This window comes from Mustelus asterias, chromosome 1 (genome assembly GCF_964213995.1).
Source record: "Mustelus asterias chromosome 1, sMusAst1.hap1.1, whole genome shotgun sequence".
Classification (NCBI taxonomy): Eukaryota; Metazoa; Chordata; class Chondrichthyes; order Carcharhiniformes; family Triakidae; genus Mustelus; species Mustelus asterias.
This window is the reverse complement of record NC_135801.1, coordinates 195,978,078-195,997,521: the sequence shown is the minus strand read 5'-3', so window position 1 is coordinate 195,997,521 and position 19,444 is coordinate 195,978,078. Positions and strand designations below refer to the sequence as shown.

The 19,444-nt window shown below is 48.2% G+C and overlaps 1 protein-coding gene across 1 annotated transcript in view; it reads right to left on the bottom strand.

Moving 5' to 3' along the window:
• Positions 1–19,444, bottom strand: part of LOC144505256 (shootin-1-like) — a 91,165-nt gene that overhangs the window by 22,042 nt on the left and 49,679 nt on the right. Inside the window, exon 10 of the mRNA XM_078231340.1 lies at positions 16,595–16,748. Coding sequence (XP_078087466.1) covers positions 16,595–16,748 — 154 coding nt within the window. The remainder of the gene's footprint in view (positions 1–16,594; positions 16,749–19,444) is intronic.

Below are 19,444 nucleotides of genomic sequence, written 5' to 3'. Positions count from 1 at the left end.
TTAAACCTCCCCCCCCTTCACCTTGAGCCTATGACCCCTCGTGAACGTCACCACCGACCCGGGGAAAAGCTTCCCACCGTTCACCCTATCTATGCCTTTCATAATTTTATACACCTCTATTAGGTCTCCCCTCATCCTCCGTCTTTCCAGTGAGAACAACAACTGACCCAATCGTTCTCCGTGCAGGCTCCAATTATAACCCAGCCAGAAATCCGCTCCCTCCTCACCCACTCAACAATCAGCAATAAACACTGAATACAGCTTTCTGAGCCCTCACCCCGACATCCCACACACTCCTCTCTCTATCTGTCCATTGAGACAGTAAACCCACCTGCCCTCGATGCTGGATCCACAGCCACTATCTGATGAAGAAAGAGGCAACATTCCCAAGGAGAGTCCCTCAGAAAAGATTATCTGAACACTTATCAATTTGCGGTTCGTGGGATCTTGCTGTGCACACAGAACCACAGAATCCCCACAGTGAAGAAAGAGACCGTCCGGCCCATCGAGTCTGCACTGACTCTCTGAAAGTGTATCCCGCCCGGGTCCTCTCTTCTGCCCTATCCCTGTAACCCCACGCATTTAGCACGGGTCAATGCACCCAACCTGCACATGGGAGTGTGGGAGGAAACCGGGGCACCCGGAGGAAACCCACGCAGACACGAGGAGAACATGCAAACTCCACACAGACAGTGGCCCGAGGCTGGAATTGAACCTGGGTCCCTGGCGCTGTGAGGCAGCAGCGCTAACCACCGTGCCTGTCACACATTGCCCTTGTTCTCGGAATTACAAATGCCTAAACTCCAAGATGTACTCCATTGGATCTGACGCACCTTTGGGTTGTCTCGAGGATGTGAAAGGTACTATATAAATGCAACTTACTTTCCTTTCCTGAACCCATGCTCACACCACATGGAGCCTTCTGAGATTCCAAGACATCTCCGGTCTTGAACCTGAATGACGTCACTGGCTGCATTTCAACCACAAACTAGTAGCAACAGCCACTGTGCATCCACCCGAAAAACCCACTCCACTATCCCTCACCAGCACACAGACTTGCTTATCCCCGCGGATTCACTATCATTCAGCTTATCAAACTCAATCTCTTCAATACGTCTCACGGCGAGAGTGAGCTGCTCCAGCATAGACTCTGATAGATTGCTGCACTATTCCCCATCCACTAACAGCTCCTCTCCCTGCAGTTTCCCATCTCACCACATCACTCCCAACTTCAAACATGGACGTCAAGCTACTGCTCCCAGCATGCATCTGGTTACGTCATCCTCCAATCATCAAACAAATTCTTATTTTTATTCATTCATGGGATATGGGCGTAACTGGCGAGGCCAGCACTGAGAACTATAGAATCATAGAAAATTACAGCTCAGAAACAGGCCTTTTGGCCCTTCTTGTCTGTGCCGAACCATTTTTTGCCTAGTCCCACTGACCTGCACTTGGACCATATCCCTCCACACCCCTCTCATCCATGAACCCGTCCAAGTTTTTCTTAAATGTTAAAAGTGACCCCGCATTTACCACTTTATCCGGCAGCTCATTCCACACTCCCACCACTCTCTGCGTGAAGAAGCCCCCCCTAATATTCCCTTTAAACTTTTCTCCTTTCACCCTTTTCGCCTCTCCCTGGAGATCACATGGTCTGGAATGGGGGGGTGGGGGTGAGTTAATAGGTTGTAATGAACAAAGCATCGTAGCTGTGAGGGACAGCTCGGTGGATAGGATATTGGTATGTAGATAGGCTGGAAAATTGGGCGGGGATCCTGGATTCAGGATTCAATCCTGGACCGGGGAGCGGCGCCGCCTTGGAGGGCCGAAGGGCCTGTTCCTGTGCTGTATTGTTCTTTGTTCTTTGTTCTTAACCCATGCCCTCTGGTTTTTTTCTCCCCTAGCCTCAGCGGAAAAAACCTGCTTGCATTCACTCTATCTATACCCATCAAAATTTTATATACCTCTATCAAATCTCCCCTCAATCTTCTACGCTCCAGGGAATAAAGTCCCAACCTATTCAATCTCTCTCTGTAACTCAGCTTCTCAAGTCCCGGCAACATCCTTGTGAACCTTCTCTGCACTCTTTCAACCTTATTTACATCCTTCCTGTAACTAGGTGACCAAAACTGTACACAATAGTCCAAATTCGGCCTCACAAATGCCTTATATAACATAGAACATAGAACATAGAAAGCCACAGCACAAACAGGCCCTTCGGCCCACAAGTTGCGCCGATCACATCCCCACCTCTAGGCCTATCTATAGCCCTCAATCCCATTAAATCCCATGTACTCATCCAGAAGTCTCTTAAAAGACCCCAACGAGTTTGCCTCCACCACCACCGATGTCAGCCGATTCCACTCACCCACCACCCTCTGAGTGAAAAACTTACCCCTGACATCTCCTCTGTACCTACCCCCCAGCACCTTAAACCTGTGTCCTCTCGTAGCAACCATTTCAGCCCTTGGAAATAGCCTCTGAGAGTCTACCCTATCCAGACCTCTCAACATCTTGTAAACCTCTATCAGGTCACCTCTCATCCTTCGTCTCTCCAGGGAGAAGAGACCAAGCTCCCTCAACCTATCCTCATAAGGCATGCCCCCCAATCCAGGCAACATCCTTGTAAATCTCCTCTGCACCCTTTCAATGGCTTCAACATCTTTCCTGTAATGAGGTGACCAGAACTGCGCGCAGTACTCCAAGTGGGGTCTAACCAGGGTCCTATAAAGCTGCAGCATTATCTCCCGACTCCTAAACTCAATCCCTCGATTAATGAAGGCCAGTACGCCGTACGCCTTCTTGACCGCATCCTCCACCTGCGAGGCTGATTTAAGAGTCCTATGGACCCGGACCCCAAGGTCCTTCTGATCCTCTACACTGCTAAGAATGGTACCCTTCATATTATACTGCTGCTTCATCCCATTGGATCTGCCAAAATGGATCACCACACACTTATCCGGGTTGAAGTCCATCTGCCACTTCTCCGCCCAGTCTTGCATTCTATCTATGTCTCGCTGCAACTTCTGACATCCCTCCAAACTATCCACAACACCACCTACCTTGGTGTCGTCAGCAAACTTACCAACCCATCCCTCCACTTCCTCATCCAGGTCATTTATGAAAATGACAAACAGCAAGGGTCCCAGAACAGATCCCTGGGGCACTCCACTGGTCACTGACCTCCATGCAGAGAAAGACCCCTCCACAGCCACTCTCTGCCTTCTGCAGGCAAGCCAGTTCTGGATCCACAAGGCAACAGCCCCTTGGATCCCATGCCCTCTCACTTTCTCAAGAAGTCTTGCATGGGGGACCTTATCGAACGCCTTGCTGAAGTCCATATAGACCACATCCACCGCTCTTCCTTCGTCAATGTGTTTGGTCACATTTTCAAAGAACTCAACCAGGCTTGTAAGGCACGACCTGCCCTTGACAAAGCCGTGCTGACTACTTTTGATCATACTAAACTTCTCTAGATGATCATAAATCCTGTCTCTCAGGATCCTCTCCATCAACTTACCAACCACTGAGGTTAGACTCACCGGTCGGTAATTTCCCGGGCTGTCCCTGTTCCCTTTCTTGAATATAGGGACCACATCTGCAATCCTCCAATCCTCCGGAACCTCTCCCGTCTCCATCGACGATGCAAAGATCATCGCCAAAGGCTCCGCAATCTCCTCCCTCGCCTCCCACAGTAACCTGGGGTACATCCCATCCGGTCCCGGCGACTTACCAACCTTGATGCCATTCAATAGTTCCAACACATCCTCTTTCTTTATGTCCACATGCTCGATCCTTTCTGTCCACCGCAAACCAGCAGTACAACCACCCAGATCCCTTTCCACCGTGAATACCGAGGTAAAGTATTCATTAAGCACCTCCGCCATACCATAACCTCCACCTCCACCTTACCATAACACTCCAACTTTTATACTCGATACTGCGATTTATAAAGGCCAATGTACCAAAGGCACTCTTTACGACCCTATCCACCTGTGACGTCACTTTTAGGGAATTCTGTACCTGTATTCCCAGATCCCTCTGTTCAACTGCAGTCTTCAGAGTCCTACCATTTACCCTGTACGTTCAACCGGGATATTGGGTTCATGGCACACTATTTGTAACCCCCACAGAGTTTCACTGGCTGTCTTGTCTGGAGACAATACACATCTTTTTAGCCTGTCTTGATGCTCTCTCCACTCGCATTGTTTTGTTTCTTAAAGACTTGATTAGTTGTAAGTATTTGCATTCCAACCATTATTCATGTAAATTGAGTTTGTGTCTTTATATGCTCTGTTTGTGAACAGAATTCCCACTCACCTGAAGAAGGGGCTTGCAGCTCTGAAAGCTTGTGTGGCTTTTGCTACCAAATAAACCTGTTGGACTTTAACCTGGTGTTGTTAAACTTCTTACTGTGTTTACCCCAGTCCAACGCCGGCATCTCCACATCATGCCCATCAAACAGTCCCAGGACAGGTACAGCACGGGGTTAGATAGTTAAAGTAAAGTCATAGAAACATAGAAAATGACAGCACAAAACAGGCCCTTCGGCCCCACAAGTTGTGCTGAACATATCCCTACTTTTTAGGCCTACCTATTAAGTCCCATGTACTCATCCAGGAGTCTCTTAAAAGACCCCATTGAGTTTGCCTCCACCACCACTGACGGCAGCCGATTCCACTCGCCCACCACCCTCTGTGTGAAAAATGTACCCCTAACATTTCGACTGTACCTACCCCCCAGCACCTTAAACCTGTGTCCTCTCGTAGCAGACATTTCCACCCTGGGAAAAAGCCTCTGAGAGTCCACCCGATCTATGCCTCTCAACATCTTATATACCTCTATTAGATCTCCTCTCATCCTACGTCTCTCCAAGGAGAAAAGACCGAGCTCCCTCAGCCTATCCTCATAAGGCACGCCACTCAATCCAGGCAACATCCTTGTAAATCGCCTCTGCACCCTTTCAATCTTTTCCACATCCTTCCTGTAATGAGGCGACCAGAACTGAGCACAGTACTCCAAGTGGGGTCTGACGAGGGTCTTATATAGCTGCATCATTATCCCCGGACTCCTAAACTCAATCCCTCGATTGATAAAGGCCAGCACACCATACGCCTTCTTAACCACCTCCTCTACCTGCGAGGCCGATTTTAGAGTCCTATGGACCCGGACCCCAAGGTCCTTCTGATCCTCTACAGTACTAAGAGTCTTTCCCTTTATATTGTACTCCTTCATCCCATTTGACCTACCAAAATGGACCACTACGCATTTATCTGGGTTGAAGTCCATCTGCCACTTCTCCGCCCAGTCTTGCATCCTATCTATGTCCCTCTGTAACTTCTGACATCCCTCCAAACTATCCACAACCCCACCAACCTTCGTGTCGTTGACAAACTTACCAACCCATCCCTCCACTTCCTCATCCAGGTCATTTATGAAAATGACAAACAGCAAGGGTCCCAGAACAGATCCCTGGGGCACACCACTGGTGACCGACCTCCAATTAGAAAAAGACCCATCTATACACACTCTCTGCCTCCTTTGGGCAAGCCAGTTCTGGATCCACAGGGCAGCAGCCCCTTGGATCCCATGCCCTCTCACTTTTTCGAGAAGCCTTCCATGGGGGACCTTATCAAACGCCTTGCTAAAATCCATATAAACCACATCTACCACTTTCCCTTCGTCAATGTGTTTAGTCACATTTTCGAAGAACTCCACCAGGCTCGTAAGGCACGATCTGCCTTTGACAAAGCCATGCTGAGTATCCTTGAGCATATTAAACCTCTCTAAATGCTCATAAATCTTGTCCCTCAGGATCTTCTCCATTAGCTTACCAACCACTGAGGTTAGACTCACCGGTCGGCAATTTCCTGAGCTATCCCTATTCCCCTTCTTGAAAATAGGAACCACATCCGCAATCCTCCAATCCACCGGCACCTCTCCCGTCTCCATCGACGACGCAAAGATCATCGCCAGAGGCTCTGCAATCTCTTCCCTCGCCTCCCACAGTAACCTGGGGTACATCCCATCCGGACCCGGCGACTTATCTATCTTGATGCCATTCAAAGATTCCAGCACAACCTCTTTGTTAAAGTCCACATACTCAATCTTTTCAGGCCACCGCAAGCCTGCAGTACATCCACCCAGGTCCTTCTCGTCTGTGAAAACCGAGGTAAAATACTCATTGAGCACCTCTGCCATTTCTACTGGTTCCGTACTGATTTTCCTGCCTTCACCTTTTATAGGCCCTATTCCTTCACGTCTCATCCTTTTACTCTTCACATATTTATAGAACGCCTTAGGGTTTTCCTTAATTCTACTTGCCAAGGCCTTCTCGTGACCCCTTCTGGCTTTCCTAATTTCCTTCTTTAGTCCCTTCCTACAAGCCGTATACTCATCTAGATCCCTATCTTCGCCAAGCTCTCTGAACCTTTTGTACGCTTTCCTTTTCTTCTCGACTAGGTCCCGCACAGCTTTCGTGCACCACGGTTCCTTTAACCTACCAACTCCTCCCTGTCTGCTCGGAACGTTGTCCTGTAGAACCCTAGACAGACATTCCTTGAAAAACTGCCACCTGTCTTCAGTAGATTTCCCCGAGAATACCTCCTTCCAATTTACTCCTCTAATTTGCTGCCTTATGTCTTCATATTTCCCCTTACTCCATATAAATGCTTTCCTAGCTTGCCTGATCCTCTCTTTTTCCAATGCAAGCCTAAAGGAGATAGAGTTAGGATCGCTATCCCCAAGATGCTCCCCCACTGAAAGATCTGACACCTGTCCAGGCTCATTGGTCAGTATCAGATGAAGTACAGCCTCTCCTCTTGTAGGCTTGTCCACATGCTGTGTCAGGAAACCCTCCTGAACACACCTAACAAACTCCTCCCCATCCAATCCCCTTACCCTAGGGATATTCCAATCTATGTTTGGGAAATTAAAGTCTCCCATCACAACAACTCTGCTATTACTGCATCTCTCCAGGATCTGTTTCCCTATCTGCTCCTCCACCTCCCTGTTACTATTGGGTGGCCTATAGAAAACTCCCAGTAAAGTGATCGACCCCTTCCCACTCTGAACTTCCACCCACAGAGACTCTGTGGACAATCCCTCCACAGCATACACCTTCTTTACAGATGTGACACTATCCCTGATCAGCAGTGCCACTCCACCCCCTCTCTTGCCTCCCTCCCTGTCCTTCCTGAAACATCTGAATCCCGGCACCTGTAGTATCCAGTCCTGTCCCTGAGACATCCAAGTCTCCGTAATGGCCACCACATTGTTTATTTATTAGTCACAAGTAGGTTTACATTCAAACTGCGAGTAAGTTACTGTGAAAATCCCCTAGTCGCCACACTCCAGCGCCTGTTCGAGTACACTGAGGGAGAATTTAGCACGGCCAATGCACCTAACCAGCACATCTTTCGGACTGTGGGAGGAAACCGGAGTACCCGGAGGAAACCCATACAGACAAGCGGAGAACATGCAGACTCCACACAGACAGTGACCCAAGCCAGGAATCGAACCCGGGTCCCTGGTGCTGTGAGGCAGCAGTGCTAACCACAGTGCCACCCTCTGCACTGTCCCAATCAAACACTCCCAGGACAGGTACAGCACGGGGTTAGATACAGAGTAAAGCTCACTCTACACTGTCTCCATCAAACACTTCCAGGACAGGTACAGCATAGGGTTAGATACAGAGTAAAGCTCCCTCTGCACTGTCCCCATCAAACACTCCCAGGACAGGTACAGCACGGGGTTAGATACAGAGTAAAGCTCCCTCTACACTGTCCCCATCAAACACTCCCAGGACAGGTACAGCACGGGGTTAGATACAGAGTAAAGCTCCCTCTACACTGTCCCCCATCAAACACTCCCAGGACAGGTACAGCACGGGGTTAGATACAGAGTAAAGCTCCCTCTGCACTGTCCCCATCAAACACTCCCAGGACAGGTACAGCACAGGGTTAGATACAGAGTAAAGCTCCCTCTACACTGTCCCCCATCAAACACTCCCAGGACAGGTACAGCACAGGGTTAGATACAGAGTAAAGCTCGCTCAACACTGTCCCCCATCAAACACTCCCAGGACAGGTACAGCACAGGGTTAGATACAGAGTAAAGCTCGCTCTACACTGTCCCCATCAAACACTCCCAGGACAGGTACAGCACAGGGTTAGATACAGAGTAAAGCTCGCTCTACACTGTCCCCCATCAAACACTCCCAGGACAGGTACAGCACAGGGTTAGATACAGAGTAAAGCTCGCTCTACACTGTCCCCCATCAAACACTCCCAGGACAGGTACAGCACGGGGTTAGATACAGAGTAAAGCTCCCTCTACACTGTCCCCCATCAAACACTCCCAGGACAGGTACAGCACGGGGTTAGATACAGAGTAAAGCTCCCTCTACACTGTCCCCCATCAAACACTCCCAGGACAGGTACAGCACGGGGTTAGATACAGAGTAAAGCTCCCTCTACACTGTCCCCCATCAAACACTCCCAGGACAGGTACAGCACGGGGTTAGATACAGAGTAAAGCTCCCTCTACACTGTCCCCCATCAAACACTCCCAGGACAGGTACAGCACGGGGTTAGATACAGAGTAAAGCTCCCTCTACACTGTCCCCATCAAACACTCCCAGGACAGGTACAGCACGGGGTTAGATACAGAGTAAAGCTCGCTCTACACTGTCCCCATCAAACACTCCCAGGACAGGTACAGCATGGGGTTAGATACAGAGTAAAGCTCGCTCTACACTGTCCCCATCAAACACTCCCAGGACAGGTACAGCACAGGGTTAGATACAGAGTAAAGCTCGCTCTACACTGTCCCCATCAAACACTCCCAGGACAGGTACAGCACAGGGTTAGATACAGAGTAAAGCTCGCTCTACACTGTCCCCATCAAACACTCCCAGGACAGGTACAGCACAGGGTTAGATACAGAGTAAAGCTCCCTCTACACTGTCCCCATCAAACACTCCCAGGACAGGTACAGCACAGGGTTAGATACAGAGTAAAGCTCGCTCTACACTGTCCCCCATCAAACACTCCCAGGACAGGTACAGCACGGGGTTAGATACAGAGTAAAGCTCGCACTACACTGTCCCCATCAAACACTCCCAGGACAGGTACAGCACAGGGTTAGATACAGAGTAAAGCTCGCTCTACACTGTCCCCCATCAAACACTCCCAGGACAGGTACAGCACAGGGTTAGATACAGAGTAAAGCTCGCTCTACACTGTCCCCCATCAAACACTCCCAGGACAGGTACAGCACGGGGTTAGATACAGAGTAAAGCTCCCTCTACACTGTCCCCCATCAAACACTCCCAGGACAGGTACAGCACGGGGTTAGATACAGAGTAAAGCTCCCTCTACACTGTCCCCCATCAAACACTCCCAGGACAGGTACAGCACGGGGTTAGATACAGAGTAAAGCTCCCTCTACACTGTCCCCCATCAAACACTCCCAGGACAGGTACAGCACGGGGTTAGATACAGAGTAAAGCTCCCTCTACACTGTCCCCATCAAACACTCCCAGGACAGGTACAGCACGGGGATAGATACAGAGTAAAGCTCCCTCTACACTGTCCCCATCAAACACTCCCAGGACAGGTACAGCACGGGGTTAGATACAGAGTAAAGCTCCCTCTACACTGTCCCCCATCAAACACTCCCAGGACAGGTACAGCACGGGGTTAGATACAGAGTAAAGCTCCCTCTACACTGTCCCCATCAAACACTCCCAGGACAGGGACAGCATGGGGTTAGATACAGAGTAAAGCTCCCTCTACACTGTCCCCCATCAAACACTCCCAGGACAGGTACAGCACGGGGTTAGATACAGAGTAAAGCTCCCTCTACACTGTCCCCATCAAACACTCCCAGGACAGGTACAGCACGGGGATAGATACAGAGTAAAGCTCCCTCTACACTGTCCCCATCAAACACTCCCAGGACAGGTACAGCACGGGGTTAGATACAGAGTAAAGCTCCCTCTACACTGTCTCCATCAAACACTCCCAGGACAGGTACAGCACGGGGTTAGACACAGAGTAAAGCTCCCTCTACACTAGGAGGCTGGGAACACATGAAGCAAGTGTGGAATACAAGGAAAGTAGAAAGAAACTTAAGGAAGGAGTAAGGAGGGCTAAAAGGGGTCAGGAAAAAGCATTGGCCAGCAGGATTAAGGAAAATCCCAAGGCTTTTTATACATATATAAAGAGCAAGAGGGTAGCCAGGGAGAGGGTTGGCCCACTCAAGGACAGGGGAGGGAATCTATGCATGGAGCCAGAGGAAATGGGCGAGGTATTAAATGAGTACTTAACATAGAACATAGAAAGTCACAGCACAAACAGGCCCTTCGGCCCACAAGTTGCGCCGATCACATCCCCACCTCTAGGCCTATCTATAGCCCTCAATCCCATTAAATCCCATGTACTCATCCAGAAGTCTCTTAAAAGACCCCAACGAGTTTGCCTCCACCAGCACCGACGTCAGCCGATTCCACTCACCCACCACCCTCTGAGTGAAAAACTTACCCCTGACATCCCCCCTGTACCTACCCCCCAGCACCTTAAACCTGTGTCCTCTCGTAGCAACCATTTCAGCCCTTGGAAATAGCCTCTGAGAGTCCACCCTATCCAGACCCCTCAACATCTTGTAAACCTCTATCAGGTCACCTCTCATCCTTCGTCTCTCCAGGGAGAAGAGACCAAGCTCCCTCAACCTATCCTCATAAGGCATGCCCCCCAATCCAGGCAACATCCTTGTAAATCTCCTCTGCACCCTTTCAATGGCTTCAACATCTTTCCTGTAATGAGGTGACCAGAACTGCGCGCAGTACTCCAAGTGGGGTCTAACCAGGGTCCTATAAAGCTGCAGCATTATCTCCCGACTCCTAAACTCAATCCCTCGATTAATGAAGGCTAGTACGCCATACGCCTTCTTGACCGCATCCTCCACCTGCGAGGCCGATTTAAGAGTCCTATGGACCCGGACCCCAAGGTCCTTCTGATCCTCTACACTGCTAAGAATGGTACCCTTCATTTTATACTGCTGCTCCATCCCATTGGATCTGCCAAAATGGATCACTACACACTTATCCGGGTTGAAGTCCATCTGCCACTTCTCCGCCCAGTCTTGCATTCTATCTATGTCTCGCTGCAACTTCTGACATCCCTCCAAACTATCCACAACACCACCTACCTTGGTGTCGTCAGCAAACTTACCAACCCATCCCTCCACTTCCTCATCCAGGTCATTTATGAAAATGACAAACAGCAAGGGTCCCAGAACAGATCCCTGGGGCACTCCACTGGTCACTGACCTCCATGCAGAGAAAGACCCCTCCACAGCCACTCTCTGCCTTCTGCAGGCAAGCCAGTTCTGGATCCACAAGGCAACAGCCCCTTGGATCCCATGCCCTCTCACTTTCTCAAGAAGTCTTGCATGGGGGACCTTATCGAACGCTTTGCTGAAGTCCATATAGACCACATCCACCGCTCTTCCTTCGTCAATGTGCTTGGTCACATTTTCAAAGAACTCAACCAGGCTCGTAAGGCACGACCTGCCCCTGACAAAGCCGTGCTGACTACTTTTGATCATACTAAACTTCTCTAGATGATCATAAATCCTGTCTCTCAGGATCCTCTCCATCAACTTACCAACCACTGAGGTTAGACTCACCGGTCGGTAATTTCCCGGGCTGTCCCTGTTCCCTTTCTTGAATATAGGGACCACATCCGCAATCCTCCAATCCTCCGGAACCTCTCCCGTCTCCATCGACGATGCAAAGATCATCGCCAAAGGCTCCGCAATCTCCTCCCTCGCCTCCCACAGTAACCTGGGGTACATCCCATCCGGTCCCGGCGACTTACCAACCTTGATGCCATTCAATAGTTCCAACACATCCTCTTTCTTTATGTCCACATGCTCGATCCTTTCTGTCCTCCGCAATCCAGCAGTACAACCACCCAGATCCCTTTCCACCGTGAATACCGAGGTAAAGTATTCATTAAGCACCTCCGCCATTTCTAACGGTTCCGCACAAACATTTCCCCCTTCACCTTTTAAGGGTCCTATGCCTTCACATCTCATCCTTTTACTCTTGACATATTTGTAGAAAGCCTTGGGATTCTCCTTAATCTTACCCGCCAAGGTCTTCTCATGACCCCTTCTCGCTCTCCTAATTTCCTTCTTAAGCTCCTTCCTACATCGCGTATACTCCTCTAAATCCTTAACACCTCCTAGCTCTCTGAACCTTCTGTACGCCTCTCTTTTCTTATTTACCAGGTTCATCACAACTTTGCATCAGTATTCACCAAAGAGAAGACTTGGTGGATGATGAGTCTGGGAAAGGGTGTGTAGATAGTTTGGGTCATGTTGAGATCAAAAAGGAGGAGGTATTGGGGTTCTTGAGAAACATTAAGGTAGACAAGTCCCCAGGGTCTGATGGGATATACCCCAGAATACTGAGAGAGGCAAGGGAGGAAATTGCTGGGGCCTTGAGAGAAATCTTTGTATCCTCACTGGCTACAGAGGCTACTGGCTACATCTCCACATCATGACTACAGGGAAGGTCCCAGAGGATTGGAGAATAGCCAATGTTGTTCCTTTGTTTAAGAAGGGTAGCACGAATAATCCAGGTAATTACAGGCCGGTGAGCCTTACATCAGTGGTAGGGAAATTATTGGAGAGGATTCTTCGAGACAGGATTATTCCCACTTGGAAATAAGTGGATGTATTAGTGAGAGGCAACATGGAATTTTTCGAGGAAGTGACGAAGATGATTGATGAGGGTAGGGCAGTGGATGTTGTCTATATGGACTTCAGTAAGGCCTTTGACAAGGTCCCTCATAGCAGACTGGTGCAGAAGGCGAAGTCGCATGGGATCAGAGGTGAGCTGGCAAGGTGGATACAAAACTAGCTCGGTCATAGAAGACAGAGGGTAGCAGTGGAAGGGTGTGTTTCTGAATGGAGGCCTGTGACAAGTGGCATTCCTCAGGGATCAGTGCTGGGACCTTTGCTGTTTGTAATATATATAAATGATTTGGAGGAAAATGTAACTGGTTTGATTAGTAAGTTTGCGGACGACACAAAGGTTGGTGGATTTACGGATAGCGATGAGGACCGTCAGAGGATACAGCAGGATATAGATCGGTTGGAGACTTGGGCGGAGAGATGGCAGATGGAGTTTAATCCGGACAAATGTGAGGTAATGCATTTTGGAAGGTCTAATACAGATAGGAAATATACAGTAAATGGCAGAGCCTTTAAGAATATTGATAAGCAAAGGGATCTGGGTGTACAGGTACACAGGTCACTGAAAGTAACAATGCAGGTGGCGAAGGTAGTCAAGAAGGCATACAGCATGCTTGCCTTCATCGGCTGGGGCATTGAGTTTAAAAATTGGCAAGTCATGTTGCAGCTTTATAGAACCTTAGTTAGGCTGCACTTGGAATATAGTGTTCAATTCTGGTCGCCACACTACCAGAAGGATGTGGAGGCTTTGGAGAGGGTACAGAAAAGATTTACCAGGATGTTGCCTGGTATGGAGGGCATTAGCTATGAGGAGAGGTTGGAGAAACTTGGTTTGTTCTCACTGGAACGACGGAGGTTGAGGGGAGAGCTGATAGAAGTCTACAAGATTATGAGAGGCATGGACAGAGTGGATAGTCAGAAGCTTTTTCCGAGGGTGGAAGAGTCAATTACTCGGGGGCGCAGGTTTAAGGTGCGAGGGGCAAGGTTTAAAGGAGATGTACGAGGCAGATTTTTTACACAGAGAGTAGTGGGTGTCTGGAACTCGTTGCCGGGGGAGGTAGTGGAAGCGGATACGGTCGTGACTTTTAAGGGGCGTCTTGACAAGTACATGAATAGGATGGGAATAGAGGGATATGGTCCCCGGAAGAGTAGGGGTTTTAGTTCAGTCGGGCAGCATGGTCGGTGCAGGCTTGGAGGGCCGAAGGGCCTGTTCCTGTGCTGTAATTTTCTTTGTTCTTTGTACATTGTACCCATCAAACACTCCCAGGACAGGTACAGCACGGAGTTAGATACAGAGTAAAGCTCCCTTGACACTGTCCCCATCAAACACGATGTGGAGATGCCGACGTTGGACTGGGGTAAACACAGTAAGAAGTTTAACAACACCAGGTTAAAGTCCAACAGGTTTATTTGGTAGCAAAAGCCACACAAGCTTTCGAGGCTCTGAGCCCCTTCTTCAGGTGAGTGGGAATTCTGTTCACAAACAGAACTTATAAGACACAGACTCAATTTACATGAATAATGGTTGGAATGCGAATACTTACAACTAATCCAGTCTTTAAGAAACAAAACAATGGGAGTGGAGAGAGCATCAAGACAGGCTAAAAAGATGTGTATTGTCTCCAGACAAGACAGCCAGTGAAACTCTGCAGGTCCACGCAACTGTGGGAGTTACAAATAGTGTGACATAAATTCTGATTCTAGGATCGCATGATAAAGACTCAGGAGGAAAAAAGCAGAAATATTTATGTGAAATAGTGTGACATCAAACACTCCCAGGACAGGTACAGCACGGAGTTAGATACAGAGTAAAGCTCCCTTGACACTGTCCCCATCAAACACTCCCAGGACAGGTACAGCACGGGGTTAGATACAGAGTAAAGCTCCCTCTACACTGTCCCCATCAAACACTCCCAGGACAGGTACAGCACGGAGTTAGATACAGAGTAAAGCTCCCTTGACACTGTCCCCATCAAACACTCCCAGGACAGGTACAGCACGGGGTTAGATACAGAGTAAAGCTCCCTCTACACTGTCCCCATCAAACACTCCCAGGACAGGTACAGCACGGGGTTCGATACAGAATAAAACTCCCTCTACACTGTCCCCCATCAAACACTCCCAGCACAGGGACAGCACGGGGTTAGATAGAGAGTAAAGCTCCCTCTACACTGTACCCATCAAACACTCCCAGGACAGGTACAGCACGGGGTTAGATACAGAGTAAAGCTCCCTCTACACTGTCCCCATCAAACACTCCCAGGACAGGTACAGCACGGGGTTAGATACAGTAAAGCTCCGTCTACATTGTCCCCCATCAAACACTCCCAGGACAGGTACAGCACCGGGTTAGATATACAGAGTAAAGCTCCTTCTACACTGTCCCCCATCAAACACTCCCAGGACAGGTACAGCACGGGGTTAGATACAGAGTAAAGCTCCCTCTACACTGTCCCCCATCAAACACTCCCAGGACAGGTACAGCATCAAGATAGATATACAGAGTAAAGCTCCTTCTACACTTTCCCCCATCAAACACTCCCAGGTCAGGTACAGCACGGGGTTAGATACAGAGTAAAGCTCCCTCTACACTGTCCCCCATCAAACACTCCCAGGACAGGTACTGCACCGGGTTAGATATACAGAGTAAAGCTCCTTCTGCACTGTCCCCATCAAGTACTCCCAGGACTGGTACAGTACGGGCTTAGATACAGAGTAAAGCTCCTTCTACACTGTCCCATCAAACACTCCCAGGACAGGTACAGCACGGGGTTAGATACAGAGTGAAGCTCCCTCTACACTGTCCCCCATCAAACACTCCCAGGACAGGTACAGCACGGGGTTAAATACAGAATAAAGCTCCCTCTACACTGTCCCCCATCAAACACTCCCAGGACAGGTACTGCACCGGGTTAGATATACAGAGTAAAGCTCCTTCTACACTGTCCCCATCAAACACTCCCAGGACAGGTACAGCATGAGTTTAGATACAGAGTAAAGCTCCTTCTACACTGTCCCCATCAAACACTCCCAGGACAGGTACAGCACGGGGTTAGATACAGAGTAAAGCTCCCTCTCCACTGTCCCCCATCAAACACTCCCAGGACAGGTACAGCACGGGGTTAAATACAGAATAAAGCTCCCTCTACACTGTCCCCCATCAAACACTACCAGGACAGGTACAGCACGGGGTTAGATACAGAGTAAAGCTCCCTCGACACTGTCCCCATCAAACACTCCCAGGACAGGTACAGCACGGGGTTAGATACAGAGTAAAGCTCCCTCCACACTGTCCCCCATCAAACACTCCCAGGACATGTACAGCACGGGGTTAAATACAGAATAAAGCTCCCTCTACACTGTCCCCCATCAAACACTCCCATGTCAGGTACAGCACGGGGTTAGATACAGAATAAAGCTTCCTCTACACTGTACCCCATCAAACACTCCCAGGACAGGTACAGCACGGGGTTAGATACAGAATAAAGCTCCCTCTACACTGCCCCCATCAAACACTCCCAGGACAGGTACAGCACGGGGTTAGATACAGAGTAAAGCTCCCTCTACACTGTCCCCATCAAACACTCCCAGAACAGGGACAGCACAGGGTTAGATACAGAGTAAAGCTCCCTCTACACTGCCCCCATCAAACACTCCCAGGACAGGTACAGCACGGGGTTAGATACAGAGTAAAGCTCCCTCTACACTGTCCCCCATCAAACACTCCCAGGACAGGTACAGCACGGGGTTAGATACAGAATAAAGCTCCCTCTACACTGTCCCATGGAAGCTCCTATCTGCAGGAGTGTATCTGGACTTTTCTGACCTTCTGTCTCCAGCTCTTGGTTCCTGGCCTCAGACTCCTGGAGTTTCGTTCCTATCTCCTCTTTTTCATCTTCGGTCAGTTGAAGCAGCACCTGGAGTCTCTCGATTTCTTTCTTGGACTCAGATCCTTCAATCTGTTCCTGTAGTTTTTTCTCCTGAAGGCAAACAGACTCTCCATTATAAACATAAAGATACAATCATTGCCATTCTGCCCAACCGGTTTACTGATATTGTTCACACTTGAGGCAGCTGTTCCAATGGGATTTACCCAACTGGGTTCCCATAACCCCTCACCCCCTCTCCAATTTAATCTCCAACATTGGCATGGTTTCTCTGGTAACCCTGGAAGTGAATTCCTGAATTTATATGGTACCTGTTACATCCTCAGGACACTCCACAGTGAGACATTGCCAAGGAATCAGTGTGAAAAAGCAGTCATTGGTGAGGAGTCATTTACTGCATCACACCATCCCACAAACAGCAATGAGAAAAATTTGAAAGTTCTTGGTGCAATGCACTGTACCCAGTGAGGTACATTTATCTCTGATTCAGTACTGCATAATGAAGCAGGGCTAATTGTGAAAATAAAAAATCCAAATTGGGAAATAGTGATCATAATACAATTGAATTCCATGTTAAGTTTGAAAGCAACGTACTCCAATCATAAACAAGAATCGTAAACATCAGCAATGCTAATTACATAGATATATATGGAGAACTGGCTGAAGTTGATTGGATAAATAGTGTAAAGGTTTGAAAGTAAATGAACAGTGGGAAACATTAAAGAAGCAACTCAAAATTTTCAACAGTAATACATTCCATTGAAGAACAAAAGCAAGAAAAACTCATCTGGCTCATTCAGAAAGATGTGCGGGTTCGGTGGATTGGCCATGCTAAGTTGCCCTTTAGTGTCAAGAGGACTGGCTCGGGTAATGGCAGCTAAAAACAGATGGAGCACTGGAGGAATACAGAGAAAGTAGAAAAGAACTCAAACAGGAAGTTAGAAGGGCAAAAAGGGGTCACGAAATGTCCTTGGCAGACAGGATTAAGGAGAATCCTAAGGCATTTTATACATACGTTAGGAACAAGAGGGTTGTTAGGGAAAGAATCGGACCTCTCAGGGACAAAGGAGGGGAAATATGCTTCGAACCAAAGGAAGTAGGAGAGTTCCCAAACGAATACTTTGCATCAGTATTCAGAAAGGAGAGGGACATGTTGACTGGTATTGTCTCAGAGAGATGTGTTGACTCGTTAGAAAAAATCTCAATTACAAGGGAGGAAGTGTTAGGTTTTTTAGGAAACATTAAGACAGACAAATCCCCAGGGCCAGATGGCATCTATCCTAGACTCCTCAGGGAGGCAAGAGATGAAATTGCTGGGCCTCTAACAGAAATCTTTGTCTCTTCACTGGACACAGGTGAGGTTCCAGAGGATTGGAGGATAGCAAATGTGGTCCTGTTATTTAAGAAGGGTAAGCAAGGATAACCCGGGTAATTATAGGTCGGTGAGCTTGACGTCCGTGGTAGGGAAATTGTTGGAGAAGATTCTTAGAGATAGGATATATGCGCATTTAGAACTGAATAATCTCATTAGCGATAGACAGCATGGTTTTGTACGAGGGAGGTCATGCCTCACAAATTTGGTTGAGTTTTTTGAGGAAGTGACAAAAACGGTTGATGAGGGAAGGGCCGTGGATGTCGTCCATATGGATTTTAGTAAAGCGTTTGACAAGGTCCCTCATGGCAGGCTGGTGCAAAAGGTTAAATCTCATGGGATAAAAGGTGAGCTAGGTAGATGGATGGAGAACTGGCTTCGCCATAGAAAGAAGTTTAACAACACCAGGTTAAAGTCCAACAGGTTTATTTGGTAGCAAAAGCCACACAAGCTTTCGGAGCTGCAAGCCCCTTCTTCAGGTGAGTGGGAATTCTGTTCACAAACAGAGCATATAAAGACACAAACTCAATTTACATGAATAATGGTTGGAATGCAAATACTTACGGTTGGAATGCAAATACTTACAACTAATCAAGTCTTTAAGAAACAAAACAATGTGAGTGGAGAGAGCATCAAGACAGGTTTTTCTTAAAGACTTGATTAGTTGTAAGTATTCGCATTCCAACCATTATTCATGTAAATTGAGTTTGTGTCTTTATATGCTCTGTGAACATAATTCCCACTCACCTGAAGAAGGAGCTTAAGGCTCCGAAAGCTTGTGGCTTTTGCTACCAAATAAACCTGTTGGACTTTAACCTGGTGTTGTTAAACTTCTTACTGTGTTTACCCCAGTCCAACGCCAGCATCTCCACATCATGACTAGTGGTGTTCTGCAGGGCTCTGTACTGGGACCTCTGCTGTTTGTGATATATATAAATGATTTGGAGGAAGATGTAGCTGGTGTGATCAGTAAGTTTGCGGACGACACAAAGATTGCTGGAGTTGCAGATAGTGATGAAGATTGTCAGAGAATACAGCAGGATATAGATAGGCTGGAACATTGGGCGGAGAAATGACAGATGGAATTTAATCCAGATAAATGCGAAGTGATGCATTTCGGTAGATCTAATGTAAGGGGGAGTTATACAATAAATGGCAGAATCATCAGGAGTATAGACACACAGAGGGACCTGGGTGTACAAGTCCACAGATCCTTAAAGGTGGCAGCACAGGTGGAGAGGGTGGTGAAGAAGGCATATGGCATGCTTGCCTTTATTGGACGGGGCATAGAATATAAAAGTTGGCATATGATGTTGCAGCTGTATAGAACGTTGGTTAGGCCACATTTGGAATACTGCGTCCAGTTCTGGTCACCACACTACTAGAAGGATGTGGAGGCTTTGGAGAGAGTACAGAG